This window comes from Manis javanica, chromosome 11 (assembly GCF_040802235.1).
Source record: "Manis javanica isolate MJ-LG chromosome 11, MJ_LKY, whole genome shotgun sequence".
Taxonomy (NCBI): domain Eukaryota; kingdom Metazoa; phylum Chordata; class Mammalia; order Pholidota; family Manidae; genus Manis; species Manis javanica.
Window position 1 is genome coordinate 27,893,558 of NC_133166.1, and position 27,162 is coordinate 27,920,719.

General features: G+C 39.1%; 2 protein-coding genes across 8 annotated transcripts in view; one reads left to right on the forward strand and one right to left on the reverse strand.

The window, feature by feature from the left end:
• Positions 1-64: 64 nt before the first annotated feature.
• ZNF214 (zinc finger protein 214) lies at positions 65-15,549 on the reverse strand. 7 transcript variants are annotated; one of them, XM_017643489.3, is made up of 5 exons: positions 13,973-15,549; positions 13,542-13,600; positions 12,861-12,942; positions 3,531-3,691; positions 65-1,942 (listed from the first exon to the last, which is right to left on the reverse strand). In XM_017643489.3, exons 4-5 carry the CDS (start codon positions 3,655-3,657, stop codon positions 255-257), a joined length of 1,815 nt encoding a protein of 604 aa, XP_017498978.1. In that variant the 5' UTR covers positions 3,658-3,691; positions 12,861-12,942; positions 13,542-13,600; positions 13,973-15,549; the 3' UTR covers positions 65-254. The 7 variants fall into 7 exon arrangements, with proteins under 7 accessions (XP_017498978.1, XP_017498977.1, XP_017498976.1 ...); XM_017643488.3 differs by having other exon boundaries at positions 13,969-15,549; XM_017643487.3 differs by lacking the exon at positions 13,542-13,600.
• Positions 15,550-22,992: 7,443 nt separating this feature from the next.
• The window catches only part of NLRP14 (NLR family pyrin domain containing 14), a 36,504-nt gene continuing 32,334 nt past the window's right edge, over positions 22,993-27,162 (forward strand). Inside the window, 15 exon segments of the mRNA XM_036996485.2 lie at positions 22,993-23,068; positions 23,071-23,209; positions 23,211-23,265; positions 23,416-23,421; positions 23,550-23,553; positions 23,998-24,060; positions 25,970-26,029; positions 26,032-26,131; positions 26,133-26,445; positions 26,447-26,502; positions 26,504-26,576; positions 26,578-26,657; positions 26,659-26,729; positions 26,732-26,920; positions 26,923-27,161. Coding sequence (XP_036852380.2) covers positions 22,993-23,068; positions 23,071-23,209; positions 23,211-23,265; positions 23,416-23,421; positions 23,550-23,553; positions 23,998-24,060; positions 25,970-26,029; positions 26,032-26,131; positions 26,133-26,445; positions 26,447-26,502; positions 26,504-26,576; positions 26,578-26,657; positions 26,659-26,729; positions 26,732-26,920; positions 26,923-27,161 — 1,524 coding nt within the window.

Sequence of the window (27,162 nt, forward strand, 5' to 3'; positions counted from 1 at the left end):
AAGAGTTTTCTCCTGAGTCTTTCATAGATTTTATGACAACTATGTATAGTATTTATGGTAGAAAAAGAAAATATACTTTAAATATATAGGAATCCTCCTAAGGATCTCTTGAAGCAAATGGTTCTTACTGGGAGTTAGGGGAAATTATAAATGTTGCCTGGGATTACTTAGGTTATTTATAGAATTTTCTTCCCAGCAGCACTTACTGGGTTTTAAGTTAAGCTTTGAGTCATACTGTTACTACATGAATGGAATTATAAGTTTTCTCTTCTGTGATTATTGTAAAGATGTGAGTTCTGATCAAATCCTTTATAATACTCATGGCATTTATGAGGTCTCTCTTCTGTGTGAACTCTTTGATGAATTCGAAGGGCCGAACTATGACCAAAACCCTTACCACACCTAGCACATTGATAGGGCTTCTCTCCTGTGTGGACCCTCTGATGAATGTGAAGATTAGAGCTATGACTAAAGCCCTTTCCACAGTCATCACATTTATAGGGTTTTTCTCCTGTGTGAACTCGCTGATGAATGAGAAGATGTGAACGCTGACTAAATCCCTTACCACACTGTTCACATTTATAGGGTTTTTCTCCAGTATGTACTCTTTGATGAGTGTGAAGCTTTGAACTTTTGCTGAAACCCTTCCCACATTCATGACAAGTATAGGGTTTCTCACCTGTATGGACCCTCTGATGAATGCGAAGATCTGAGCTGTGACTAAAGTGCTTGCCACAGTTGTCACATTTATAAGGCTTCTCTCCTGTATGCACCCTCTGATGAATCTGAAGATTTGAGCGCTGGGTAAAGCCCTTACCGCAGTCATCACACTTATAGGACTTTTTGCCTGTGTGGACTAACTGATGAATTCGAAGATTTGAGCTCTGACTGAAGCCCTTACCACACTCATCACACTTATACGGCTTCTCTCCTGTGTGGACTCTTTGATGAACATGAAGTACCGAACTCCGACTAAAACTCTTACCACACTGATTGCACTTAAAAGGCTTCTCTCCTATGTGAAGTCTCTGGTGAATGTGAAGTAATGAATTTCTACCAATGTCCTTATTACACTGAAATTTGTAGAGTTTCTCTTCTGTATGGACTCTTTGATGATTGTGAAGACTAGAGATCTGACTGAAGCTCTTACCACACACATTACATATAAAAGGACCATCCCCTGGGTGGGCTTTCTGATGAAAGTGAGCACCTGAGCTCTGACTGAAGTTACCATCAACTTCATCACACCCACACAGCTTCTTACCTACATGAATTCTTGGATGTCTGTACAGGTCTGATCTCTGAGAGAAGTGTGCTGTGCTGATGTAGCATGGATAGAACTTTTCTCCAAATTGATTTCCCTTGTGGAGAATACCCTCTGAGTTCCAATAATACATTTCTTTACATTTATCACATGCACAGTATTTCTCTTCCATAGAGTCTTTCAGTAGGCCATTCTGGCACATCTCTCCAATGTACTCTGGGAGGGCTTCTTCAACTGGGATATACGAATGCTGAACTATGAGCTTCTGTTCTTTTTCCAGAGAGAGATTTTTCCTGGATAGGCCAAGAAGGTATGTGCTGCCTTGAAAACCATGTGAATCACTCATGTGAATTTCTCTACCATAGTCTTGAGAATGTTTTGTTTCTAAGGAATGCCAAGGTATAAACTTTGTATATTTTAAGTTCCTGGGATTTTTACCTTCAATCAGTTCATAGTTTCCATATCCTGATACCTGTGTGGAGAGTATTAACCATTTTTGATAGTGGGAAAAGTCTTGCTGCTTTAGGGCTTTGGAATTTATCCCTTGAACAGTTTGCACACAGGTTTGATTCTCATACATCTGAGTGCTGGCATTCCAGCCTTGCCAGCAGGAAAGATTTTCATGTACTAAATATGTGAATCTTTCTTTTTGGGGTCTGTAGCTCTCTTTCCAGTTTCCTAGAAGAATAGGCAGATAATCCAGTGGTGAGATGAAGGCTGTGTTTAAAACTTTCCAAGTATCTCAACCACAATGACCTTGATTATAGGCACATATGCACGGGTGGGTTTGAAATGAAGGGTTATGACTTAGGCTACTCCATATTTGAGTCTGAAATTCATTTGTTTGTTCATTTACATATGTATTGATTCACTTATTCATTCATTCCACAAATGTATCTTGAGTATCAACTACTTACCAGGTACTGTTAGAAATAAGAATAAGGCTGACTGCTTCATGGAAATAGTCTTAAAGACTGGGGCTTAATTAGATTATGCCATTTGAGGTATTATTATAAGAAATAAAATATTTTTTCTATTTTTGTTTTATAGTAGTATGGTAGATTGTGTGGGGAAAAAATAGCTGCATTAACTCTCATAGTGCATACCTCAGAGGTAGTTTGAGTTTGGTTTCAGACCACTGCAATAAAGTGAGTATCACAATAAAGCAAATCAAATGAGTTTTTTTGGTCTCTCGGTGCATATAAAAGTTATGTTTACACTATACTGAATCTATTAGGTGTGCAATAGCATTATGGTTAAAAAAGTACATACCTTAATTTAAAAATACTTATTGCAAAAAAATGCTAAGCATCATCTAAGCTTTCACTGAGTCATAATCACTGATTACAGATTACCATTAACAAATATAATAATGAAAAACTTGAGATACTGTAAGAATTACCAAAATGTGATGCACAGACATAAGTGAGCAAATGCTATTGAGAAAATGGTGTCAATAGACTTGCTCGAAACAGGGTTGCCACAGACCTTCAATTTGTAAAAAATGCAGTGTCTGTGAGGCACAATAAAGCACAGTATACAACAAGGTATGCCTGTGCTTTATCTACATCTTTGGGTGTTCTCCTTCCATGCAGACTTAAGGCTCAGCTGTATAATTTGCTTTGGTCACTGGGACAACAGCAAAAAAGTGACAAGCAGACTTGAAAAGTGTTCATTCATTGGGGCTTGTCCTCACTCTTACTGGTTTTAAAAATCCTCTGTCTACCCCATGTGAATTAGCCTGGGCTAGCCTGCTTGAAGAGGGCATATGGCCCCCATATCCCTATGAACCTCATTGACAGACCAACTGCCAGGCCTGTAAGTCAGGCTGTCCAGCCTTACCTTAGACCATCCAGCCCCAGCCAGGTCACTCCGTTACAGTACATCCACGTAACCAATTGGACTCATAAAAAATAATGTTTGTTTAAAATCACTAACTTTGGATAGTTTGTTATACAGCAAAAATAAAGTACAAATAGTATGAAGAGAGAACAGATATAGAACCACAAAAAATTATGTGTAATCTGTGCTTTAGTTGTAATCCAGAAAATATGCAATAATAATCACAAGTACCTATTAATTACATAGCCTAGGTGTCTTGGAAGATGTCTTGCTTTGTTTACCTCATATTTGTCATTTGATTTAAAACACATTTTTGAGAAAAGTTCTTCTACTTTAGTATAAGACCCAGATAAACAACCAAAAACTCAAAAAATCAGTCCCAGAAGAAACTAATTCTACTCCCTAAGAGCTGGGATAACTTTACCTACTGACATGACATTTGTGTAGTTCTCCCACATGACCTCTCTGTAGAGCTTTTTTTGAGAATAATCCAGGAATTTCCACTCCTCCCAAGTAAAAGTAACAGTGACATCTTCAAATGTAACTGCCATCTGGTCAAAGATAGGCTTTCTGGGAAGAAGAAATCTAGGTGAGAAAAAGAACAAAGAAATAGACATTCATCAAGTAACATAAGTGACAAGTCAAATAGAAAAAGAACTTCAATAATGAAGAAAAATAAGAAAAGTAGGGACATAATAATGGTCATCAAATAGCTAAATAATGTATCCAGTCATTGAATACCACAACCATCATAAGGAACATTCATATAGCATTTGTTAACCACTGGGCTAAGTACTTCACATATGCTTCAAATAATCCTCACAGCTGTCTTATGTGTAGACACTATTATTCCCATTTTAAAAATTAGTAAATAATGGTTGAAAAACATTAATTCCCAAGATCATGGACCTAGAAGGTAACACAGCAAGGACCCAGGTCTACATCTGACCAGAACCATTTGCCAACTGTAACAATATTGCTTAATTTTGCTTGCAGTATGCTTCATGATTTATCTTTTTTGATACTGATCACGACTGAACTCCTTACTTCCTACTATGAGATAAGGAATTAGACCCTACCCCTGATCCTATCCCATACCTCTATTCATCATTCTGTTTATCATTAACTCAATAAGCAGTGCTTACATAATTCTGAAATTAATTGTATACAGTTTGGGAGGATTCCTAGTTCTACTTAATAATTTTACTGTCCTCAAATCCTTAATTATTTTGAAAGACTCTCTATTTTATCAAGTGTCTCATTTCCCCTCATCCCTTTTATTTGGGAAATATTCACCTTCCTTCTCCAATCTGGGCTGAGTACTCTTTAGTGCTCCATTTTCAAAATTTTATAACTGTTCCTCTTTTGTGATTTACTCCATAAATGACACCCAAATGAATTCAGTCAAGCCTGTGAAAGTTAGTCCATGGCCAGTGAAAAGAGCAAAGTTGAGAAACAGGCAAGGTTTTCTTTAACACATATGTGGTTTAAAGGAAAATCTCCAAGCACGGTTACTGAAAAAATTCCCAGGAACCATTTGAATCACTATGTGCCTTAAATCTTTATTATTATTCACAAGTGGCTGGGTATGGATTTCTGGAGTGAAAATAATTTTTCTCGGAATTGCTCCACTGTTTATAGGCCTTCAGTGTTGCTCCTAAAACTGATTCTTTTTTAACTTTAATTTCTTTGTTGGCAACTTCTTCTTTTCTCTATGGAAATATTAGGATGCTCTTTTTTGCATAGCTCTAGCCTCAGATAGTATGGATGCATCCTTAGTCTCTCTGAAGTTCATAGGGTTCATCAGTTCCTTTCTTGTCTGTATTTCTCTGTTGAACATTCTAGGATGTAGTATCTCTAGCCTTATGTGGTTCTTACCACTATTCCTCGTGTTGCCTTCCAAGTTTTTGTTGAAATTTCTTATTTGCTGATGGCTTGTCACTTCATCATTGCAAGTTTATAATTTAAAAAAAATTTTTTATTATCAGAGAAGAGATAAGTGCATGTATTCAAACTGCCTAAAAATACTTTAGTGGAAGGAACAGATCATAAGTTGGTTATGTGACAAATTCCCTTAATTTCTTTGATAACATATCGTCAATTCTAAAGTTTAATTTAAAATGTTCTGTAAATACTAAGAATAAAGGAAATAGATATTTTTAAGGCATTTACCATAGAATGAAAGAAAACTCTAATATCATCATCATTGTATCATTATAATCAGAGCAGCAACTTAAATATTATTAAGCAATTATGTGAACAGGGCTATCTTATCTTATTTACTATCACAACAATCCTATCAAATAGGTATATCAACACTAAAGGCGTGAGGAAACTAACATTCAGCAAAATTAAGTAAATAATTTATATAAGGTCATGTAGTTACAAAGTAGCAGTTTTTAAAACCCAGGCCTATCTGCTAAGTCAAAGTGAGAGAAATCCAGAACAACTGGGTAAAGGGTTGTAAATCAAGATTTCCACATACGTCCATATTGTGTTAACATAGAAGGGCAAAAGGAAGATGTACTGAAATGGTCAGGGATTCAACATACACCACCCAGGTACTGTTTTCCAATTAAACTACATGAAAATCCTTGCCTAACCAATGAAATACTAATCACAAATAAGGACTCAAGAAAGAAAATTCGGCACTGCTTATTTCTGAATGTTTATAAAATATATGTGTTAATATTTTTAAATATAGTAAGTCTACTTTAACATAAATGAATGCTCAGAAACAGACTACAGGACTGAAAACTAGTGTCAGTATGGAAAAAAAATGTTAATTGGTCCCTCATTTTGTAAAAAGTACAGAAAAATAAAACCCAGTCTGTATTACCTTTGGTTATTTATTTCAAAGATTAGTAATTTATTTTTTTAATACTAGAAATTAAGCTAGTCTCTTTACTGAAAATAAGTTCATAAAAAATTTAAATACTGAAGTAATATAAGTAAAAATGGAAAGCCTACCCTCCCCAAGTAACTTTAGAAATAGCCACTGTAGTTTCACTGTGTCCTTTGTGACCTTTTCTCATTCACAGACATACATACCCTACTGATGTATTTTCTTAACAGAGACATGATAGCAGTTTGCTTTTTCAAATAATATATAGTGTACAACTTCCCATTTCAGTACATGACCGACCTATTCTGTTTGCGGTGGTTTTAAAATACATCCATTATTTGATACTCTTCCTTTCAAGAGGTGGAGCCTCGTTCCCCACTTCTTAAATGTGGGCTAGACTTACAGACTCACTTCTGATGAACAGATAAAAAAGCAGAAGTGGGTGAAATACTGTGCAACTGTGGGGACTACCTCATAGTTTCCTACTCCCTTTCTTGTGTTAATCCCTCTTGGAGAAACTACCAGCCATGTGGTGAGAACACTTAGGTAGCCCTGTGGAGAGGCCTGTGTGGTGAGGCAGCAAGGCCTGCCTTCCTCAGTGAGAAATGAGGCATCCTGCCAACAGCCATGTGAGCGAACTGTCTTAGCAGCGCACCCTCTAGCCCCAGTGAAGCTTTCCAATGGCTGCAGACCTGCGGACGGCCTGACTGCAACCTCATGAGAGACCCAGTCAGAACCACCCAGCTTCACTGCTCCAAGGTAACTGACCCTTAGAAACTGAGTGAGAAATCAATGCTTGTTATTTTTAGCTGTTAATTTATTATGCAGCTGTAGATGACTGTTATGGTAAATGTTGCATTGCATTTCACTTTATGATGTTCCAAGGTTTAACTGTTTCCATACTGGTGGTCATTAAGATTATTTCCATTTTCTGGCTATCACAATACAGCAGTGAATAATTCTCTTAAATATATCACTGAATGCTCACATGTAATATTTCTAGAAGATCAATTTCCAGAAGTAGAATTACCAGGCATGTGAATTTCAGTTTACTAAAATACACTGTAAGCCTTCCCTTGAAATTTTTTTTTAAAACGTGTTGCAAATATTTTCTCCCACTAAAAAAATTAAAAACAGGACACCTGCACTCAAAATTAATAGGTATAATAGTTCTTTAGAGGAAAAAAGGCAGTTAATAAAATTAAGATGACAAGAAAGTCTGTTAATAGAGAAAAGATTACAAAAAGTTTCAAAATACAGAAGCATACTGCTTAGAAGAGACATTATAAACAGCATAGAGCAAGATGTTTTTTCATCCAAGCTGTATGACTGTATTTTATGTATAACATATTATCTATGTTAATTTATTGTGATTACTGATATATTTGGACTTATTTCTAAAATCTTTCTATTTTTTAAAATTATTTCCTCCATCCTTTCCTGCCACCTTTTAGACAGGCTTTATTTCTTAATTCCTTTCCATCTCCACTTTTCTCTGTGAATTTGATTTCATACATGTAATGTTTATTCTTCTAGTACTTAATTTAAGTATGTTTTTAAATGCATACTCTCACCTCTCTACTTCTTTAACAAGTCAATTAAGAAGAGAAATAAATCCAGTAAAGGCTGTATGAGATATGATAAGGAAGGTGATCAAGTACGTTGGTAAAGCTTATTTCCATAAAACAGAACAAAAACAAGCAAACAAAAAAGCCTAGGATAAAAATGAAAAAGGGTATCATCTATTCCTATCTTGAACCATAATTCTTGGTAACACAAATATGATGAGGGAGAGACAGAGAGAAAGGGACATAGAGTGTGCTAAAGCAGTTGACTTTTTAGAGTAATGGCCTAGATATTAAGTTTAGGAGTCAACATGGGTTTCAAGGTAAGGGCAACCACAATAAGAACCAAAATAGAATCTATAAAAACAAAACAAAACCCAAAGACAACCTGTTCCAAAGGAAAACAGAAAATGGGAAGAGAGTGGGGAGAGAAGATGATAAAAATAATGTAACTGAAATTCTAATAATGTAAGTGGCTTAATCTCACAGATTAGAAGACACAGAATCCTAGATTAAAAAAATAAAATTCAACATGTGGTTTAGGAGATGCTAAAATGAAAAATGCTGAACAGATCAGACACTATTAAAGAAACTGCTCAAGTTATCAAAGAATTATAACCTTCAAAAATAACTGACCCAATACTTTTCTCAAATTAATTCTTCAGATTTTCAAAGAACAGATTATTTGAAGTTATTAAATTGTTCCCAGGCATACTGAAAAACCATCAAAATTTTTAAGAAATTCAGGAAAATACTGAGACAGCAAAAGTCAGTAAACTATAAATCTATATTACTAATCAATGTTTATATCAACTTCAGAAATAAAATACAAGGCCAGTAAAATCCATCAACACACCTATATTCATAATATACTGCCATAGAGCTAGTTACTCCAAAACTTAGTGGCTTAAAACAAAATAATTATTCTCTTTCATGATTTCTCTGGGTCAGAAATTCAGGAGTTGCTTGGTGGGGCAGGCCTATCTCGGACCTCTCCTGAGATTGCTCAAGTTGTTCACTAGAGCAGCAGTTATCTGAAGGCCTGACTGGGCTGGAGGATTCACTTCCAGGACAGCACACTCACAGGGCTGGCAGGTTGGCTGTGACTGTTGATGGAAGGTCTCAGTTTCTTTCCACTTGGTCATGGTGCCTGGGCTAACATGAAGCCAAGCCAAAGCTGTACCCTTTCTATGACTTAGTTTGGGAAGTCACATGGCATCACTTCCTCTGTACTCCACCAGCTGAAGCAATCACAAGCCCTAGCCAGAGTTGAGAGGAAGGGGCACAGATCCCACCTTTTGGTGGGAAAGGTGTTAAGTTACATTTTAAGAAGAGCATGAAGATAGGAGAAATGCTAGGTATGACCATCTTTAAAAAATGCAATCTGCTACCACATTAAAGCATATTGGCATGATAGACTGGTGGTTTATTGGAAAAGGTAAAGAAAGATTCCAGTGAGAAAATCTAATAACTATAAGCAATACTAATAATGTCTGTTAAGAAGTTCCATATTGTACTGCCAAACAGGTACTTCTTAAAATTCAGCATGGATCCTTCATTTAGAACTACAAATAAAACAAGTTAGCAAAGCAGAAATAAGATGAATTTAAAATCTGAAATCCAAAACATTAAAGACATTCTCATTGAAACTGGAAACTCAACAAGGATATTACAAATTCATTATTTTTAAATCACTGCTATGAAAGCACTTGCCAGTGCAAGTAGACAAAATTATCTGTAAAGGGTTTGACTGTGTATCTGGGAAACTCAAGAAAATCAACTGAAAATTATTAGCAATTATAAGAGAATTCCATGTCCTAGAAATTGTAATACTAGGCTTGTACCTAGAGAAACTTACACATGTATACCGGAAGATATGTACAACAATATTTAGAGTATAACTGCTGTAATAGAAAAAACTGGAAACAATCCAAAAGCCCAAAGATGGTAGAATAGATACCTAAGTTCTTTTTCATACTGAAAAATAGTACACAGCAGTGAAAATGAACTACAATTACATGGATGCACACTAAAAATCTGACACTATGCCAAAGAAGCCATTCACTGAAGAATATATAGAGGTTCCATTTATGTAATGTTCAAAAATAGGCAAAACTAAACAATTTTGTATAGAGATGCAGACATAGGTGTTAAAACTACTTATTAACCCACAAAGCTAAGGATTAATAGCCACAACATTTAAAATTAACAGTTGCCTCTCTAGGAGAGGAGGGAATGAAATTGTGGGGTCATCAGGGAGTTTTTAAAATCATTTGCTGGTCTAGATGGTGGTATCTATGTTTTACTGTATTTTAAATTGTACAAAGAAGTGTTAATATTCTTTGCATTTATGTAATATATCACAACAAAAGTTCAAATTAATTAACATGTAAAATCCAATTACATAATTTAGAAAAAGTTCAGACATATAATAATCAGTTTTTAAAATAGCACATGGCGATTAAAAAATATAAATTCCTAAAAATAAGCTTAACAAACAGACAAAGACCCTATATAAGAATAGCATCAGAATTTAAGAAAACACTCGTTAAACTTAGGGGAAATTTAATTTTGTTCTCACCAAAGTTACCTATATTTTCAATGATACTAACAAGCTGATTTTCAAGTGCATTTGTAAGAAAAAGGAAAAGTGCTAAAAAGGAATAATGAGGGGAGATTAAACCCAATGGTATGTTAAACTTTAATGAGGCCCCTGTAATTATAATACCATGAGGTTAACACAGGCATAGAGAAGATCAACAGTGGAAAAGACTAGAGATCTGGAAATGGACCCCAATACAGCAGTGAATTCTAAATGTGACAAAATTGATAACAAATTCATGGGGAAAAGATGGCTTATTTAATGATGCTGGGACAACTGACTAGCCATTTGGAAAAAAAAAATTTTTAAAAACAGGCTAGATTCCCTGCTTCAATTCTTAGGTCTTAGTGACTACAGTTATATCAGATATACATTATATTTTAAATAATACAATAGCAACCAATTGTTATTGAATTCTATTTGTCAAGCACTGTGCAATGTTTTTTTACATGTATGACGTTATTAGCCTTCTTGACAACCCTCTATAGTAGGTTCTATTTCCCAATTTCAGAGATGAGATACTGGTTAAGTAGTTCAATCTATTTCACATAACTAAGAAATCTTAAATGCATGAAGCAAGCTTAGGCACTGGGTCCAGAGCCTGTATTTTGACCAATATGCTATACTAATAAAACATACTGAAAAATTAATATATTCAACATTTAAAACTTATTGTAAATAACTTCTACTTGCTTTTCTCCAAAACAAAAAAAAACAGTGTTCTTCGGAATATTCCCGATATATGAACCGTCTTATTTCCTTTTCCTTATCTTCATTTAGTGAAAAAGAAAGGTAAAGTCCTTTTCATTGCCCATTAAATGCACTACTTATAAAGGAACAAAACTACACTTTGATACCAGTAGAAGAATTTAGAAATGGGTCCATGAAACAGGACAGACCCAAAAGTGATCTGTGGGTATATTTGCATATATATATATATATATAGGTGTGTGTGTGTATATACAATTTAGTAATTTGGTATATGAAAAGGTAGCATCACAATCAAAGGAGAATGCAAATGTTACTAGAAAAATAAAGTGGGAAGAAACGTTTTTGTTTTCCTGTCATTTCTCAAATCAAAATGAATACCTGATAGGTTTCAGAGTTAAACTTTTAAAATATTTGAAACTATAAAAAATAATTGTGGAAAATAAAAGTGATTATGTATTGGATTTTGGGAAGAAGAGCTTTCAAAGCGTAAAACTACATAAATAAAAAGAAATTATTTCACTTTATGAAAATTTAAAACATATAAACATGTAAGTCCTTAAAAGTAAAAGGCAAGTGATAAAGTCAGGGAAATATAGCATCTAACACATGCTTTATATCTTTTACATACAACGAGTACCTTTTATCACATGGAGACAAAAAATTCCATAGAAAAAATAACATGTCAAGAGGCATACACACATTATGTATATCAAAGAAGGAATACAAGTGACTAATAAATATATGTAAAAATGGTCAACATTACTAAGACTGAAGGAATGCAATTCAAGGCAAAATTTTAAAGACAATACTCAGATGATAAAGGTTCAGGATAGGATCTTTCATGAAATGGTTGTAGAAGGTAGTTCATGTAGTATTTCTAAAAAAGAACTCTTAAGTTTTTCAAAAGCCTAAAACATCTTTATATTCTTTGCCCCTGTTTCCCAGACTCTGTTATGTTTCCCAGAGCATATCTTGAGGAAATAAAGAGAAATACACTTAATAAGTTATAAGAATATTTATTACAAGTTGTTTATAACAGCAAAATACTGGGAATTACTTATGTTTTTCCTAAAAAAAAATTTAAATAAAGCATATGTACATAGAATGGAACACTATATAGTCATTAAAACACATGCTACCAAAAATACTTGAAAAAATATTCCTTATAAGTAAAATGACAAAATTATATATATAACAGCCATTCATTCAACAAATACTGAGTGCTTACTACATGCCAGGAACATGTCTATATTCTGGGAACATTCCATGCTCCAATGGACCCTATTTGTCATAATTCATATTATTTCTACACATATCAATCTCTCTACATACATGTACAGATAAACTTATGGGTGTATATTTGTATGTATGTGCATATATTTGCATACATATTAGTTTGTGCATATTAGTGTGTATGTATGTATATTAAGTATTAGATAAAAAACTAAGTAAATACATCCAGATGTCAATAATGACTGCCCTGGGTAGTATGCAGGGCACTGAGTAGGCCTCATGTTATACACTCATATTTACACTCTACTTCAACTAGCCTACTGTCCATATTTGCGCAAATTCTTCTGCCTGATACTAAATGATGGTCTTTCTGTCTGGAATGATATCTTCTAGTCATAATGATTACTTAAATATGAGTTCCTGTTCTTGCTGCTTAAGTACCATTCATTCTGGCACTGCTTAATATGTGATAACTTGAGAAATTTTTATTAATCTCATACAATTTATTTCCCCAATGTTAAGGAAAGACATTCTTATATTTATTTTAGAGCATCAAGAACAGTACAAATTATATTGCAGACTCAAGTGACTGGCTGGCTGACTGAATGAGTAAATGCTGGGAAAAGACACTGGGTGGGAGGCAGGGGCCTGTTGCATAGGAGGCTTAGATGCTCCTGGGGCAAGCAAGAAACATTTTCTACTCCATCTGGTCCATCTGTCCCCATTGCCACTTCGACTGGGCCCCCCTCCCCATGGAGAATTCAGGGCCACTTTATAAATGAGGCAAGGCAATCTTACCTGGGATCAGACTGTGAGGAAAATACTGAGCATTCCTTCCTTGTGCTCTTTTGCAGAAGGGTAGACTGTTGAGGAGGCTGAGCTGAGGGAGAAGAAAGGAGGAAACACTGGGCATGACTGAAATTCCCAAACTCACTACAATTGCCACATAGGAACTGGGTATGACCCCCAAATCTCCTAGAAGGAAGTCAGAAAAATCCAAGAACCCTTTTATTCCCTTTCAAGGACCATATAGAGTTAAGAAGACTGGCACCCAGGACCTTATTTCTGACCCTTTAGAAACTTCAAAGGTATAGTTCTAATTTGGGTATGAAAACACAGAATTTGATCTCAGTTCCTCCAGGGATGAAGACGCTATGTAACTTAACCTCTCTGAGCCTCAAGGCTTTCCCAGTCTATTATTAACAAGAACAATAAAATCATAGAGTAGCAGGACACTTAGTTTCTATTCTTAAAGCATTTTTCTTATTTTGTTAAATCAGCTAAGTAGATAATTCCATTGCCCTGTTCTACTTGTTACAATAGAACTACTGGATATATTAGCAGAGACCCTAGAGTCAGAGAAGGATCCTAGATCTTGAGCTCTCAGGACCTGATCATAGCCTCAACTCTGTCACCAACCACTTGTAGAATGTGGGAAACATCAAACTTCTAGATTTCCCTGGGCCTCACTTTCCTCACCTGTAAAATGGGGGCATGGGCCTGTGCCACGCTGGCCCTGCCTTGCTGATCACAGGTCCCTGGGGAAAATCATATAAAGTCAAGAGGGCTCTTTCTCTAAAGAGAAAAACGATTCATGGGTGTCCCAAGAGCAGGCAGGTTTGGGCTTCCCCAACGTGCCAGGGGCTGCCCTAAGGTCCGGTTTCAGACGTACAAACGGTTCTCGAGGAGCAGGATCTGCGAGCCTCAGGGCCACGCGTTCGCGGGGGCTCTGCTCCTCCTCTCAAGACGTGCGGCCTCCGTTCCGCGTCCAGACCCCCGATCCGAGCTCCGCCCCAACACTTCGCGACCCCGAGTACTGCCTCCAAGGCCCAAGCGGCCTCTCTCCTCCTCCTTCCTTATCCTCATTCAGTTTAAACACGGGGGAAGGCGGCTATTAAGGCCCCACCTACACTGGTGTCTCCGGGATTTCTAAACCGGAGGCGCTTCTCGGCCTCGGACCCTCCCCTTTCGGTCACTCTCTTCAGCCTCAGCCCTCGCCGCCCTTGTCCGCTTTTGGATCGGTGCTCCCGAGAGTCCGAGTCATTTATGGAGTCTCTTGGTGGAACAGGGACCGGCGGAAACACTCCGTCTACACAATGGCTGCCACGGGCCTAGGAGGCCTAGCTGTAGGCGCTCGGAGCGTTTCCACGGAGACGGGAGGGGCGGGGCTGGAAGGGAGCGCGGGAGGACGTGGCTCCTGATTGGCCAGGAAGATCCTGCGCTCAGTAGCCGGTGCTCCGTGGCCGGATCGCTGTGCTGTTCAACGCTCCGAGTCGAGGTTAGGGCGGAGTTACCCCGTAGTAATGAGCAGCACGATTCTAGGTGCTTTTAGGGCCCCTGGGAAGCTGGGATTCAAGGAAATGAGCCGCCTGCCAGGGAGAATTCTGGAACCCTGACAACTCGCCACAGCGGAACCCCCCAACAGGAATCTGGGGAAACCCTTGCTGTCAGGTTGCCTTTGAGGGCAAGGAGTGGTTGCGCCCGCTGTCCCGCGCTCTCGGCGGATTGGGCAACCCCCTAGCTCTGGCCCTAAGATCATCCAAACTCGAGTTTGGAGTCACACAGCCAAGAGGACCTTTCAAATTCCTGTTCACGGTATCCTTGTCGCTCCTGCAGACGCGCTGCTCTGGTCGTGTCGAGTCGGGTTGGGATTTCTTCTTCCCTCACTTTCTGCCAATTCCTGAGCTCTGGAGACTCCAGGCAGAGTCGGAAACGCAAGCTGGGACCAAGGTTGAGTCGTGGGAGGGAGTCTGGTCTCGGAGTTCTGGTGTGTTATCTTAGGAAAATGTTTTCCTTTCCTTAAGCATTTTCCTTCAAACGGGCTGGTTCCGTAGTAGTCAACAATATTGTAGCCAATATTGTTGGACAGTCTTTGCAAGCAAGGAACTTCTTGGATTCTAATCTGACTACACCACTTACCGTGATGTGACCTTAGCAGAATGACAACCTTTTTGTGTCAGCTTCCTCACTTTTAGAACAGGCATAACAGTAATTATTTCACAGACTCGTTAGAATTAACTGAGTGCAGCCAAAATGCTTAAACCAGTCAGGACACCTAGGAAGTACTATATAAATGTTAACTACGTATTTACAGTTCAATGTTTAGCAGGAGTGGGCAGTCCAAGGCCTCCCCTTCTGATCCCCACGGCTAAATGAGCATCAGAATTTCTTAGTACGCCGAAGACTACATGTTGAAAATCATTGTGTATGAACCCCTATCTCCCTGGCTGAAACATTCAGAGATGATATGACCTAGCGTTTAAGAGCTCGGGCTTTGGTATCGACATAACTGACTTTAGAGATGTTGGGCAAGTCATTTAATCTTTCACGCTGTTTTCTCATCTATAAAATGCAGATTTTAATATGGTTAAATAGTTACAGTTGATAGTAGAAATCCTGAAAGCGCAGATATTGAGCAGTAAGAATGAGCACTGGTAGTTACTTAAGAAGTCTCACATTTTCATTCTATTAGCATTTTAAGAAAAAAAGGCCTGAAAAATTAAATTTTAGCAAAAGTAATAAGGAAAAGATGAAACAGTTTTCTTTAATGGCAATGCAGTATGGGGCAGGCAATATCCTTCCTCATGAGGGTTGCTTTCCAGGGAAGAGCTAAATCAAAAGGGAAAAGAAACAAAAAATACTGCACTAAAATCTATGATATTGTAAAACTTGAGCATATGGTCATGTATATGTAAACTAAACTAAAAAGTCTAATTCCCTATGTTGATGGACAGTAACAGTGAACGGGGACTTGGTGAAGGGGGGAGCCTAGTAAACATAATGTCCTTCATGTAATTGTAGATTAATGATACCAAAATAAAATTTTTAAAAATAAATAAATAAAAATAAAAAGTCTAATTCCCATTTACTAAAATACAGTTTGGGACCCTCAGCTTCTAAAAGTTTGTTATTTTAAATCTTAGTTTTTTTATTTTTTGTGGTATAAGTATGTTCTATTTCATGGGTTTTGTAAGCATGTTAGAAAAATGGGCTTAGAACCAAGACATTTAGAACCAAATTGTGACATTTGTAGCCTCTCTTAAGATGTACTTGTGAACATAATATTCAACACATCACTTAAATGGCTGTTACATAAACAATACAGTAAACTGAACCAGACCAAGAGAGTTTACATTGTTTTCTCTCACCTCTATAGTGTTGGTTAGTTATCCTCTTGAGATAGTTTTTACATGACTTTTTACAATCTAGGGCTGATTTCTGACTGTGGTTGAGATTGTTGGGTCCATCTTGCTAACGAGGATGCCTGAGCCCTTTGTATCATTTGCCTAGAGTATACAGTTGCTTAATGCTGATGAGTAATGGCTCCTACTTTGCCAGTATGGTTTAAAGCTGTCCATGAAGATTCCAGCTGGAGAAATGCTACTTTATGTGCTATTATAGACAACTCTAAAATCTCCCAAATATTGCTGCTGTCAAGGAAGCAAGGTCAATAGGAAAAGGTTCTTAGAATGGAGAATCTGGAAAAAATGAAGTCATCCTAAGAGGACACACATTTACCTGTTTGACCCAGAGGTCTCTCATCTGAGAGACAATCCTAATCCTGAAGCTGCTGGGCCTCTTAGGGTCTAAGCTAGCTTTGAGATCCCTATCTTTAGGGGCCAAGATCATAAATTCACACAATAGCAATTCTAGTCATGTGGGATTTGGACGAAATTGCACTATCAACATATTAACACAGTCATGGTGACCCATGACATGGGTTCTTGTTCACAGAGTCGAAGAATGAACTTTGCAAAAGCTCAAGGTAGGCAAGCAGGAAAAAAGGCTTTTATTTAGAAAGCAATAGTGCAGAACTCCCAGGCACCCTTGGGGCGGACAAGAGAGCCCCTGTCTGGACTGTGTCCAGGGGTACATATCTCAGACTTAGCTGAATTGTCTAATTTCTGTTGGTTCCCGCTGGAATGTTGTTCCTTGTTTTGACCAGTCTTATCGAAAATTGTATTTCCAAATTTGGCATGCTCCTGGGATCCTTACTGCAGCAGAAAACAAACAAAACAAGGGCGTTCCCACCACAGACATCCTGTTCTTGTATATTCCTGAGGCCCTCAGTAAACTTCCGCTTTTGTTCTTTCCTGAGGCCACTTACTGGGCTCTAAGTAGACAGGGCTACCACTGTCTTTTTCCTGTCTCACCATAATACTTGATTTGATTCGAACACTTCTCACCCCCTATCCCCTACTCCCAGCATTAGATCCCTTTCCCCGTTCTGTTTTTCTCCGTAGCAATGATCACCACCTGATAGACTACAGTTCATTATCCGTGCTCCTTCAATACAATGTAAGCTCCATGGGAGGTGTTTGTTTGTGTGTTGGGGGTGGGAGTTGGGGGTAAGCAAAACTTTAGATGTTTTGTTTCCTGCTAGAAAGGGCCCAGAAAATCACCAGGCATGAAGTAGGTGCTCAATGAGTATTGGGATTACTGGGTGAATGAGTAACGGGATGCTGCTTATAGGGGAGTCAGCCAGTCTGGGAAAGGTCATCCTAAGCCAGGTCCAATTCCCAGAACGCCTCTTCCACACGTTTTTGTTTATCAGGAAAGAAAGGAGGCTGTGCATCTCCTGGTGTGCTGCACTTCGAGGATCCTATACTGAACGATATAACTTCCAAGAGCAGTGGCTGGTGGAGGAGTGGGCGGTCTGGCAGGACGTGGGAGCACTTCAGGGCCAGCCAACGGCAGGAGACACTCACCGGCCAGCCGAAGGCTCTCCGCCCGGGTTGGTTCCGCTGGCGGCACAGCAGGGAGGCTAGGCGTAAAGGGCCGAATAGCAAGTTCCCCTGCTCAGAACTGCAGTATCTGTTGAGTTGTTAGTTTCATGGTCTCACTTCCCTCTTTGATTCGTGGCTTTCTGAACTGGGAATTAACCTTCGCCACCGATGCCCACTGTGACCCAAGGTATGGAATGACCCTCTTCTTCTCTGGTGGTGTTGTGCCCCGTTTCCTTGAGTCCCCAGTGTGGAGCCGCAGTCACCAGGCTCAGTCGCAAGATGCAAGAACAAAATAGGTCTTTATTGCTAGTTCGAACTAGGGTCTCAGTGGCCCGTCAAAACACAGGACTCAATCTGAGACCCTGAACAAAGTTCTCTTTTTGCTTTTATACTTTTGGAAAGACAGGTAGGGGCTTTCCAAGGGGGTGGTTCATTGTGACCTTAGCTGATTGGCTGAGGAGCAGGGTCTTGTTGCACAGGTTGCTGGGCATGGTTTCCATGGTAATGGGCGTGGCTTGAGCAGGAAACTTCTTACTCAAGATGGAAGACACAGAACAAAATGGAGGCAGGGCGTCAAGCTAAGTTATTCAAGATGGAGGACACAAGATGGAGGCAGGGGGTCAAGCTAAGTTATTCAAGATGGAGGACACAAGATGGAGGCAGGGGGTCAAGCTAAGTTATTCAAGATGGAGGACACAAGATGGAGGCAGGGGGTCAAGCTAAGTTATTCAAGATAGAGGACACAAAATGGAGGCAGGGGGTCAAGCTAAGTTATTCAAGATGGAGGACACAAAATGGAGGCAGGGGGTCAAGTTAACCTTCCAGGGGTCCCACAGTGTATTTTGCCTGATGGAAAAAGAAAGTTAGATCCCGTGAGAGTCTTTCCAGCGCCCACATTCTGTGTGGAAGACAAGGGGATGCAGACCCTAAGCCGAGGCCCAGGGGAAGGAGCTGCTGGCATCCCCGGCGGAGAACAGAAGGCGCATGGGTGCCGACGCAGCAGGAGAGGATGCAGTCACCTGGTGGGGGGGGAGCCCGGATTGGCGTGCACGTGGGTCCATCCACTTGGGGTGGGGCCCTAGTGTGGCCTTGTGCTGGTGTGCAGTGCCTGCTCCTTAACTTTCCTGAGGCCAGGTGGTATGATTAATCCCGTTTTCACCAGGCAGGCTTCTCTCGTCCTTGCCCCGGAACAGGGGTGTTCGTCCTGCAACCCGAGAGTATTCCCTCCACCAGTGCTCAGCCATTATTCCTCCATTGGCTGCCTTCTATGAGCAATTCTGCCCACTGAAGAAGAAATAAACAGCTCAAAACTTTACAGACCCTGTGCTTTATTCTGCCAGTTTCTCCCACTCCTCCTTCCTAGCAAAGTTCTAGAAAGAATACGCCTGTTTGCTTCCTGCACCGGTCACCTCTACCCATGGTGGTGAGGCTTTACTATTCCCCAGCAGTGACCTAATATTGGCCTCTCTACAGAGGTTACCAATGAGCTCCCACCCTCCATATTCATTACAGTTGGCAGGCAGGCATTTCTTTGCCTCTTTATGATTTGATAACTCGGTATTACTTCCTTTTGCCTTTTTATTTTTCCACTTACTTAAGGAATATATTCTAATTAAAGTTGTCACCTGTCGTCCTAAACCCAAAACAGAACCATGGATAATATTTTGGCATATTTTCTGTCATTTTTATGTAAAGGTTTTAATTCTTTAGATATAATCCTCATATTTCTCATATGCTTTTAACCCTGCACATGTAGCATATTGCTTGCTGCATAAAGAGGTCATTTTAATGACTGAAAAAAACCAAGTGTGGGCCAAATTTTTATGCATATTTCTCATTAATCATAATTGAATTTTAACTTGACAATTATCCATGATTTTAAATAAACATCTGTCTTGCCAATGGGTTTCAGCCCCGGCAAGTTCGCTATGGACTCAATGTGACCAAAGAAATTGACGGCAAAACGTTCTTTGGGGTGAAAAGGTTTATTACCTGGCTAGTTCTCTGGGTGGTAGGTCGAGCACTAGCGTCTCCGCCTCCACCCAGAGCACTGGGCCGAGCTCTCTATATAGTGCAATAATAGCTTATTGCCTAAAGGTGTGGAAGCGGTAGCCTAGCAATGAGCCAGTTACATCATCAAGTGGTTTAAGTTCAGTGAGGATCCTGGCCATAGGAACCCCAACTTCCCCACAACACCTTCATGCACTGAACTTCCTTTTCCGAATTTGGGATTCTTTACATTGGATAATTTCCCAGAGAAAGGTTACTGCATGAAAAGTTATGCCTGGTTTTAAAGTTCCTCAGAGTTGCAGACATGCAGCTTTGAAAGAGTGTAGCAATTAACATTTATACTAACAATATCTGTCCATTCCATTCTCATCCTCATAGGGTATTTTTAAGCTTATTTTTGCTGTTTTGATAATTTAAAGTGGTATCACCTTGTTTGTATTAGATCTTTGTCTGCTTAAGTCTGATCATTTTCTGAAATACTAGTAAGCAGTTTGCCTTTTCTTCCCACTCTGTGAATAGTTTATTAGCAAGAATTTGCTTTTAGTGTTTTCCTAATCTATTTGTATTATCCTTCTGGTTCTGTGAACCTTCTTAAAACCATATGAACTACACTTCATATAGGAATGCATTAAACATAAATGTGCAGCTTAATGAATGAAGAACAAAGTGTCATCCATGTGAACCCTAAGCAGTCAAGGAAAAAATATTACCAGTGTTCTAGAGCCCTAGGAGCATCCCCCTGATCACAGAGGCTTCCACCCTGAAGAGCTGACAATGAACCGACTTTTATAGGTAGTGTACTACTTTACCTCTAGCTTGTTAAAAAAGTTTTCGCTTTACCACCTATACATGCATACATAAACAGTACAGTTTAGTTTTCTGTTTCTTGGTTTTGATCTTTATAAATGGAAACATTAGTACAAATTCCTTTTAGGTTTGGCTTCTTTTGCTTGTGTTAGATTGATCCTAGTGGCACTTAGCTGCAGATCATAGATTTTCATTGCTATATAGGACTTCATAGTATGAATTTACCACAGTTTATTTACTGTTTGTACCATAGGTGGACCCTTGGATCTTTTTCAGTGCTTAGGAATTACAAACGATGCTGCTGTGGCTGTTCTTGTATATCTCTTGGTATACCTGCACACATATTTCTGTTGCATATATTCTGAGGACTGTAATTGCTAGGCCATAGGGTGTGTGTATCTCCAGTTTAAAAAAATAACCATTTTATTTTAAAATAGTTTGAGTTCTCAGTACTCCACTTACCCCATTTCCCTTATTTTAATATATTGTGTTACAACTAAGGCAGTAAGATGCTTAACCAAATCACAATTCAGATTTCACTAGTGTTTTCCTGGGTATATAGGTAAGGTATAGAATAAGTTTCTGAAGAGGTTTGACTATAAAGATGAAGGGAAACACTTATAAAAGACTAAAGTCGATGTGGGCATGTTTAAATCTTAATGAGAAGGGCTTACAGGAAAGGGAGAAGTTGAAGGTGGAGAAGAGACATCTCTAATGAATTAGTCCCTTAGTAGTTGGTTGCCGATGAAATTCAGATCACAGGTGGAGAGATGAGCTATACAAAAGGGGAGAGAGCCCCCTTCTTTTGGGACAGTAAAGAGGAAGACAACAATTGGCCCACATGCAGCAATATCTATAAATTTCCAAGCAGGAAGTTGAGGGTGTTGTGTGCTATGCTTCATTTTCCCTCACCTACCATAGTCTATGTTCTGGAGAAATTTCAGTGTTCCTTTGAAGTTTCCTGAAATTTGCCCCTTTATGCTGCTTTAAAAATAATTACTATGGAATATTTTGGTCATAGCCTAAAATCTAATCTGGAATATCCCTCCAGTGCAGTTAAACAAAAAACAAACCCTAAAACTGATAGCTCACCAATTACTGTAGGATAAAATCCCGATTTACCACGTAATTTTAAAATCATTAACTTTATGTTTAAGAAGTAAAATCGCCATCTGTGAATTTTTATTTTCCCCATCCAACTTTTCCAATCCCATTATCAAGAAGAGGGGGAGGCATTGTGAAGGATGGGGAAGAGGAGAGGGCTTGAGAAAGCCAGATGGAGTTTCAGCTGCACCCCTCACTAGGGCTGTCTGTTCAGGCAAATCACCGCTGAAGAGATGAGGAACTTGAAGGTACGGTTTAAGTGATTAATTGGAGTGCCTGTGCTGAATAAAAAATTGAATCAGGCTCTGAAGATGCCTGATAAATAAGAGGAAAACACACAAGGCTCAAAAGACAAGGATTTGATAGTGTTTGAAGAGCTGTCAGAGTGGGCATGGGGGCATAAATAGTGAATTAACTGGGAGGTATTAGTAAAGAATGGGTTATGGGAGTCTGCAGTTAAGAGTTTGAGTTTTAGTAATTGCTGTTGACAGAGTCTGGAGTGAGAGCATTGAGTGAGATGCTGGAATGAAATAAGGTCATGGGAGCAAAGGTCAAGGATGGTGTGAGAGAAGGCCAATCACGTGGGCTTTACAATGAATTCACCAAGAATAATTGTGGTGTCGGGAGTGGATGTGAAAAGAACTTGTGAATGCAGACCCTTTGTGACTAGAGATGACATGACAAGAAGAGGTAGATAGTGATATATTACAGTTGCGTGTACTTTAAGAGCAATAATAAGTTGGTGGGGGCACAGTAACAATGTTTTATAGGCTGAGATATATGTTGGGTGTTGGTGGGGGAGAGAAACGATGAGGAGAGTTGTCAAAACTTAGTGGGAACCTGTTCTGTGCCAGGTGATATATGAAGTCCACCTCATTTAATCCATGGCTTAGTTCTGGCTTCCTCACTTTGCAGAAGAGTAAACTTTAGCTCAGATATATGAACTGCCTTCCATTATTTCTTATGACTCTTAAGTGGTGGGACTGGAAGTAACTTTTGGGAAGGTGGAAGAAATACACAGGGATCTATAGTAGAGGGATTTTTTAATGTCAGAAAATGTATTACAGAGGACACTAGGTCAGTACTGAGCCTGTTATAGTGAACTCCACACATATTTGTTGAGTTAATCTATATTTTTATAGGTATTTCCTTTTCCTTTGTTTTTGAAGTAGAGTTGATATATATATATATATATATATATATAATTTCTATAGGTCCCATTTATTTCTTGCCCTTTGGATTGTTTTCCCCCACTGAAGCCTGAATATTGATCTGTGGACGAGATGGCAGATACATCATCTTCCTTCCTTTCTGATTTTGGTCTGCTATTATATCTGGAATAGCTAAACAAGGAGGAATTAAATTCAAGTTACTTCTGAAGAATGAGACCATGGAACCCAGGTCCTGCTAGATACCCTGGGCTGAAGTGAGGAAGGCCAAGTGGGAGGATCTGGCTAATGTGATGAATAAGTGTTATCCAGGAAAGCAGGCCTTGGATGTAGCTCAAAATCTTTGGCAAGATGAACCCAAAGGATCTATGTTGAGAGCCAAAGCAGGTGTCAACTGCGAGTGATGCTAGGGACATAACTGAGGGTAGGAGAAGGAAGGTCTTCCTGAGGCCCATTGGAATGAGTCTCTGAAAGGGACTGGAGGATTAAACCACTCTTCCTATGGAACACAGCTTCCATGGTGGCCAAGTATATCAGGAGCTTGTAGATCATTCGAGGAACACTGAAGAGACAGGAGGGTATTGGTTCTGGTACTCAGCCTGGCTCTGTAAGGGGGTAGGGGATTCATCCATCTTGTACCAATTAGAATGATTAAAGGATTGGATGAAAAGAATTGTCCTATCTAGTGTTTATTTGCCAAAATTGTAAATAAAGTTGTTGGTTAGGCTAATTTTAAGGAATTTCAAGTATGATTTCAAATCTCTGCTGAAATATGAGGAATGGGTAAAAAATAACTTAGGGCATAAGCTAAACCAGTATTTTTAGTCATTCCCAAGTATGATATATTGTAGACATCTAAAATACTTAGGTTTAGACTAGACCACTTGCCCCAGAGTTATACGGTGGGTGTATGGCAAGAGTCTCCCACTTCAGTGTTGTTCACACCACATCTCTTCTCCATCAGCTAAGCCATGGAGTCTAGGATTCTGTTGGCTCTAGTTTTGCTAAATCCAAATGGTCATGGAATTGGACCATTGTGAATTCTGGCCCCCGTTCTGACCATCACCAAAGGTCTTCTTAATTTTGGTAAACTCATGATGGTGTTGGCACCTGTTGCAGGGACAGCCCAGGCCACAGAACCAGAGGATGCCAGGGCCCAAGGGGAACATGGTGATCAGGAGGCAGGGCTGGGTGTGTAGATGGGAGCAGTTTGAGATTTTGAAGCATATGGGGGTTTGTCTCCCAGGAGACCTTTGTTCAACTCTTGTCAACTTCTTCTAATGTCCTACCTGTTCATTGATTATCATTCAAAAAGCGTCAACAAAACTGGCTTTCTGGCCAAATTCAGAATCAGGGCCATGTTAATTCAATGCCTTAAGAGAGCAGCATTTTGGACATGTGCAGTCAAAAGTTGACAGTCTGATGAACAAAGGTTATTCACGTCTTGTTTTACGGCTGCAGAGTTCCTGTACTGGAGGGTCTCTTTGGGTCATATCTGTTCCCTCCCTTTAGAAATGCAAAGGGCAGCTGGTTTAGAAATGATGCTCTGACTGAGTTCCTTGGGTGGCTACCATCTGATCCATATAACATGTAATTTCTAGAACCAGTTCTCGATCTTAGTCCAATATGATTTCCATTTCCCCTACTTTGTTTTTTGAATTCTATGTAGTTGAATTTCAGCTTATATAAATGGAACAATGGGAAAAAAACTGGACCAGGTGAGAAACTGGTATTCTTAACCCAGTTATGCTGCTTTCTAATGGGCCACATTATTTCATTCAAGAAATGAGAACCTACTTCATTCCAAGTACAAATAAATAAAAATTGCTCATTGTATTAAGTGATCTTGAAGATAACTTCCCACTTTTACCTTAATTTATGATTCAATTTAAGGAAGTTTATTTTTGTGGTATAACTGGCCATAAATTTAGGAAACTTAGGGAAATTAACTGTCAGAAAATTTGCAAGATAGATTAAGGTATAATGAAGAAAGTAAAAATTGTCCTTATAATCCCAATTTTCTTCTAAGTCTTTGTATCTCCAGAGGGAAATATTTTCCCAGCCCTGAGCAAATTACCTTTAAAAACAAAATCAGTCAAAGGGAGAAATAAAATGAGAGAAACCCATTTATTGCCTACAAGCAGTCATCCACTTCTCGCCTGTGTCTCCTGTGACCTGACTGCAAAAAGGGACCCAACCCAACCTCTCTAGTCCAGACATGCCCTTGCTTCCCCCATGTAATCACCTATTTATATGGTGCAAGACTGTACGAGGTATTACACAATAAAAAGAAAGAGTACCTCTATAATACCATACCTTCTCCTGGGAAAGGACTAAGCATAATTTAGTGGGATATGAACTGTGTTAGATGTTTGTACCAAATGCCTTAGTAGAACAAAGAAAATAATTATTTAGTTTAAAAATTAAATAAATTGCATCTTGTGATATGCACTGTGAATGAAAAATATATTGTGTTTTGAAAATACAGAAAAGAGAACTGTTCTAGCAGTGGGATTCAGAGAAGGCTTCCCTGAGCTGGTGATGTTTAAATTGAGATCCGAAAGAGGAATTGGACATAACTAGGTAAAGATGAAGCTGTATTTTCATTTTATTTGGACACTTGGGAATATTTTTTTTCTTTAAAACATTGTTCAGGCTTTCAGTGTTCATTTCTGTTAATGTTTTATGATAAAGTGGATTATTTTGGTGTGTAGATTCAGATCTGTCTTCAGATCTTCCCTGGCTGCTACTGTGGATTGTTGCTTGTGTTCTTTTTTCATCTGGATGACGACTATGTTCTCTACATGTATCATCTTTTTTTTTCTGTAGAGGAAAAGACAAGAGAAAATATTTCTAGAGCAAATTTCAGTTTTATTTCCCATTCTAAATTCATTTTTCTGCATGGTCAGTTTTTTTTTTTCAGGTTCTAATGCAAGTTTTAAATCTATAGGGATATTTTTATTTTATTTACATTCTCAATCTAACCCAGCTTCCCCTTGATACCTTGCTCCTAGCTCCAAGTCCCACATTCTTAACACTGAGAGTCACAGAGTTTGTTTTGATCATGTGTCTCTTTCTTTCCTGCTCCATTCTGACTTGGGTGATGGAATGGAATACAGAATTCAAATAGAGAAGAGGGTTTGCATGCCATGGGTAAGAAGGGTTTGCTTGGAGAACCTGAAGAGTTCCTCTGTAGATTTGCTCAGGAAGATGGAGAACTGTTGGAGCGTTTGTTTGATGTCGATGTCGGAACCCGGAGAGCCCGAGGCAGTGGTGCTGCAGGGGGCTGCTAGAGCTGGGAAAACGCCCTTGGTGAGAAAGGCATTGATGGATTGGGCACCGGGCAGTCTCTGTCAGCAGAGGTTTACTGAGGGTTTTTATCTCTGCATGAGATAAATCTCTGCTGAGAGCAGCTTGGTGCACATGATATCAAAGGACTGGCCCAGCACAGAAGGCAACATTGAAAGGATCACGTCCCCACGGAGCAGTCTCCTTTTTATTATCGATAGTTTCGATGAACTGAACTTTGCATTTGAGGAACTGGAATTGATACTGTGTGAAAACTGGAACCCAGGTGTACCCAGTGTCGTTCCTCATGAGGAGCTGGCTGAGGCACATGGTGCTCCGAGTTGTTCTTATTGGTGACCACAAGGCTCACAGCTTGTAAGAAACTAAAGCCTTTGTTGAAGAATCCGCATTCTGTATATAGAGCTACTGGGTGTGTCTAAGGATGCAAGAGAGGAGTATACTTACCAGTTTTTTGAAGAAAAGAAGTGGGCCAGAAGTATTCAGTACACTGAAAAGTAATGAGATTCTTTTTGCCATGCATGAAGTCCCCATAGTGTGCTGGTCATTTGTCCTTGTCTGGAGCAACAAATGGAGAAGGATGGTGATCTCACATTAACCTGCAAAGCCACCAAAGCTCTGTTTACCTGCTGTATCTCTAGCTTGCTCACACCAGAAGATGGAAACTCCTAGTTTACCCAGTCAAGTCAACTGAGGAGCCTGTGCCACTTGGCTGCCAAAGGAGTTTAGACTATGACAAGTGTTTTACAGGGAAAAATCTCAGAAAGCATGGGTTAACTAAATCTGATGTCTCAGTTTCCCTGGACATGAGTATTCTTCAGCAGGATGTGCAGTATGAGAACTGCGATGTGTTTACCCACCTCCACATTCAGGAGTTCTTTGCAGCTGTGTTCTATATGTTGAAAGGCAGTTGGGGAACCAAGGACCATTCCTTTCAGTCTTTACAAGGCTTGAAGCTGTTACTTGAAAGCAACAGTT

Bases quoted from the DNA above. Each gene is read 5' to 3' on its own strand.
- ZNF214 (XM_017643487.3), bottom strand. From the start codon at position 3,657: ATGGCAGTTACATTTGAAGATGTCACTGTTACTTTTACTTGGGAGGAG. The intron at 1,943-3,530 runs GTAAAGTTATCC...CTATTCTTCTAG, and splicing joins CACAAATGTCATGTCAGTAG to GAAACTGGAAAGAGAGCTAC.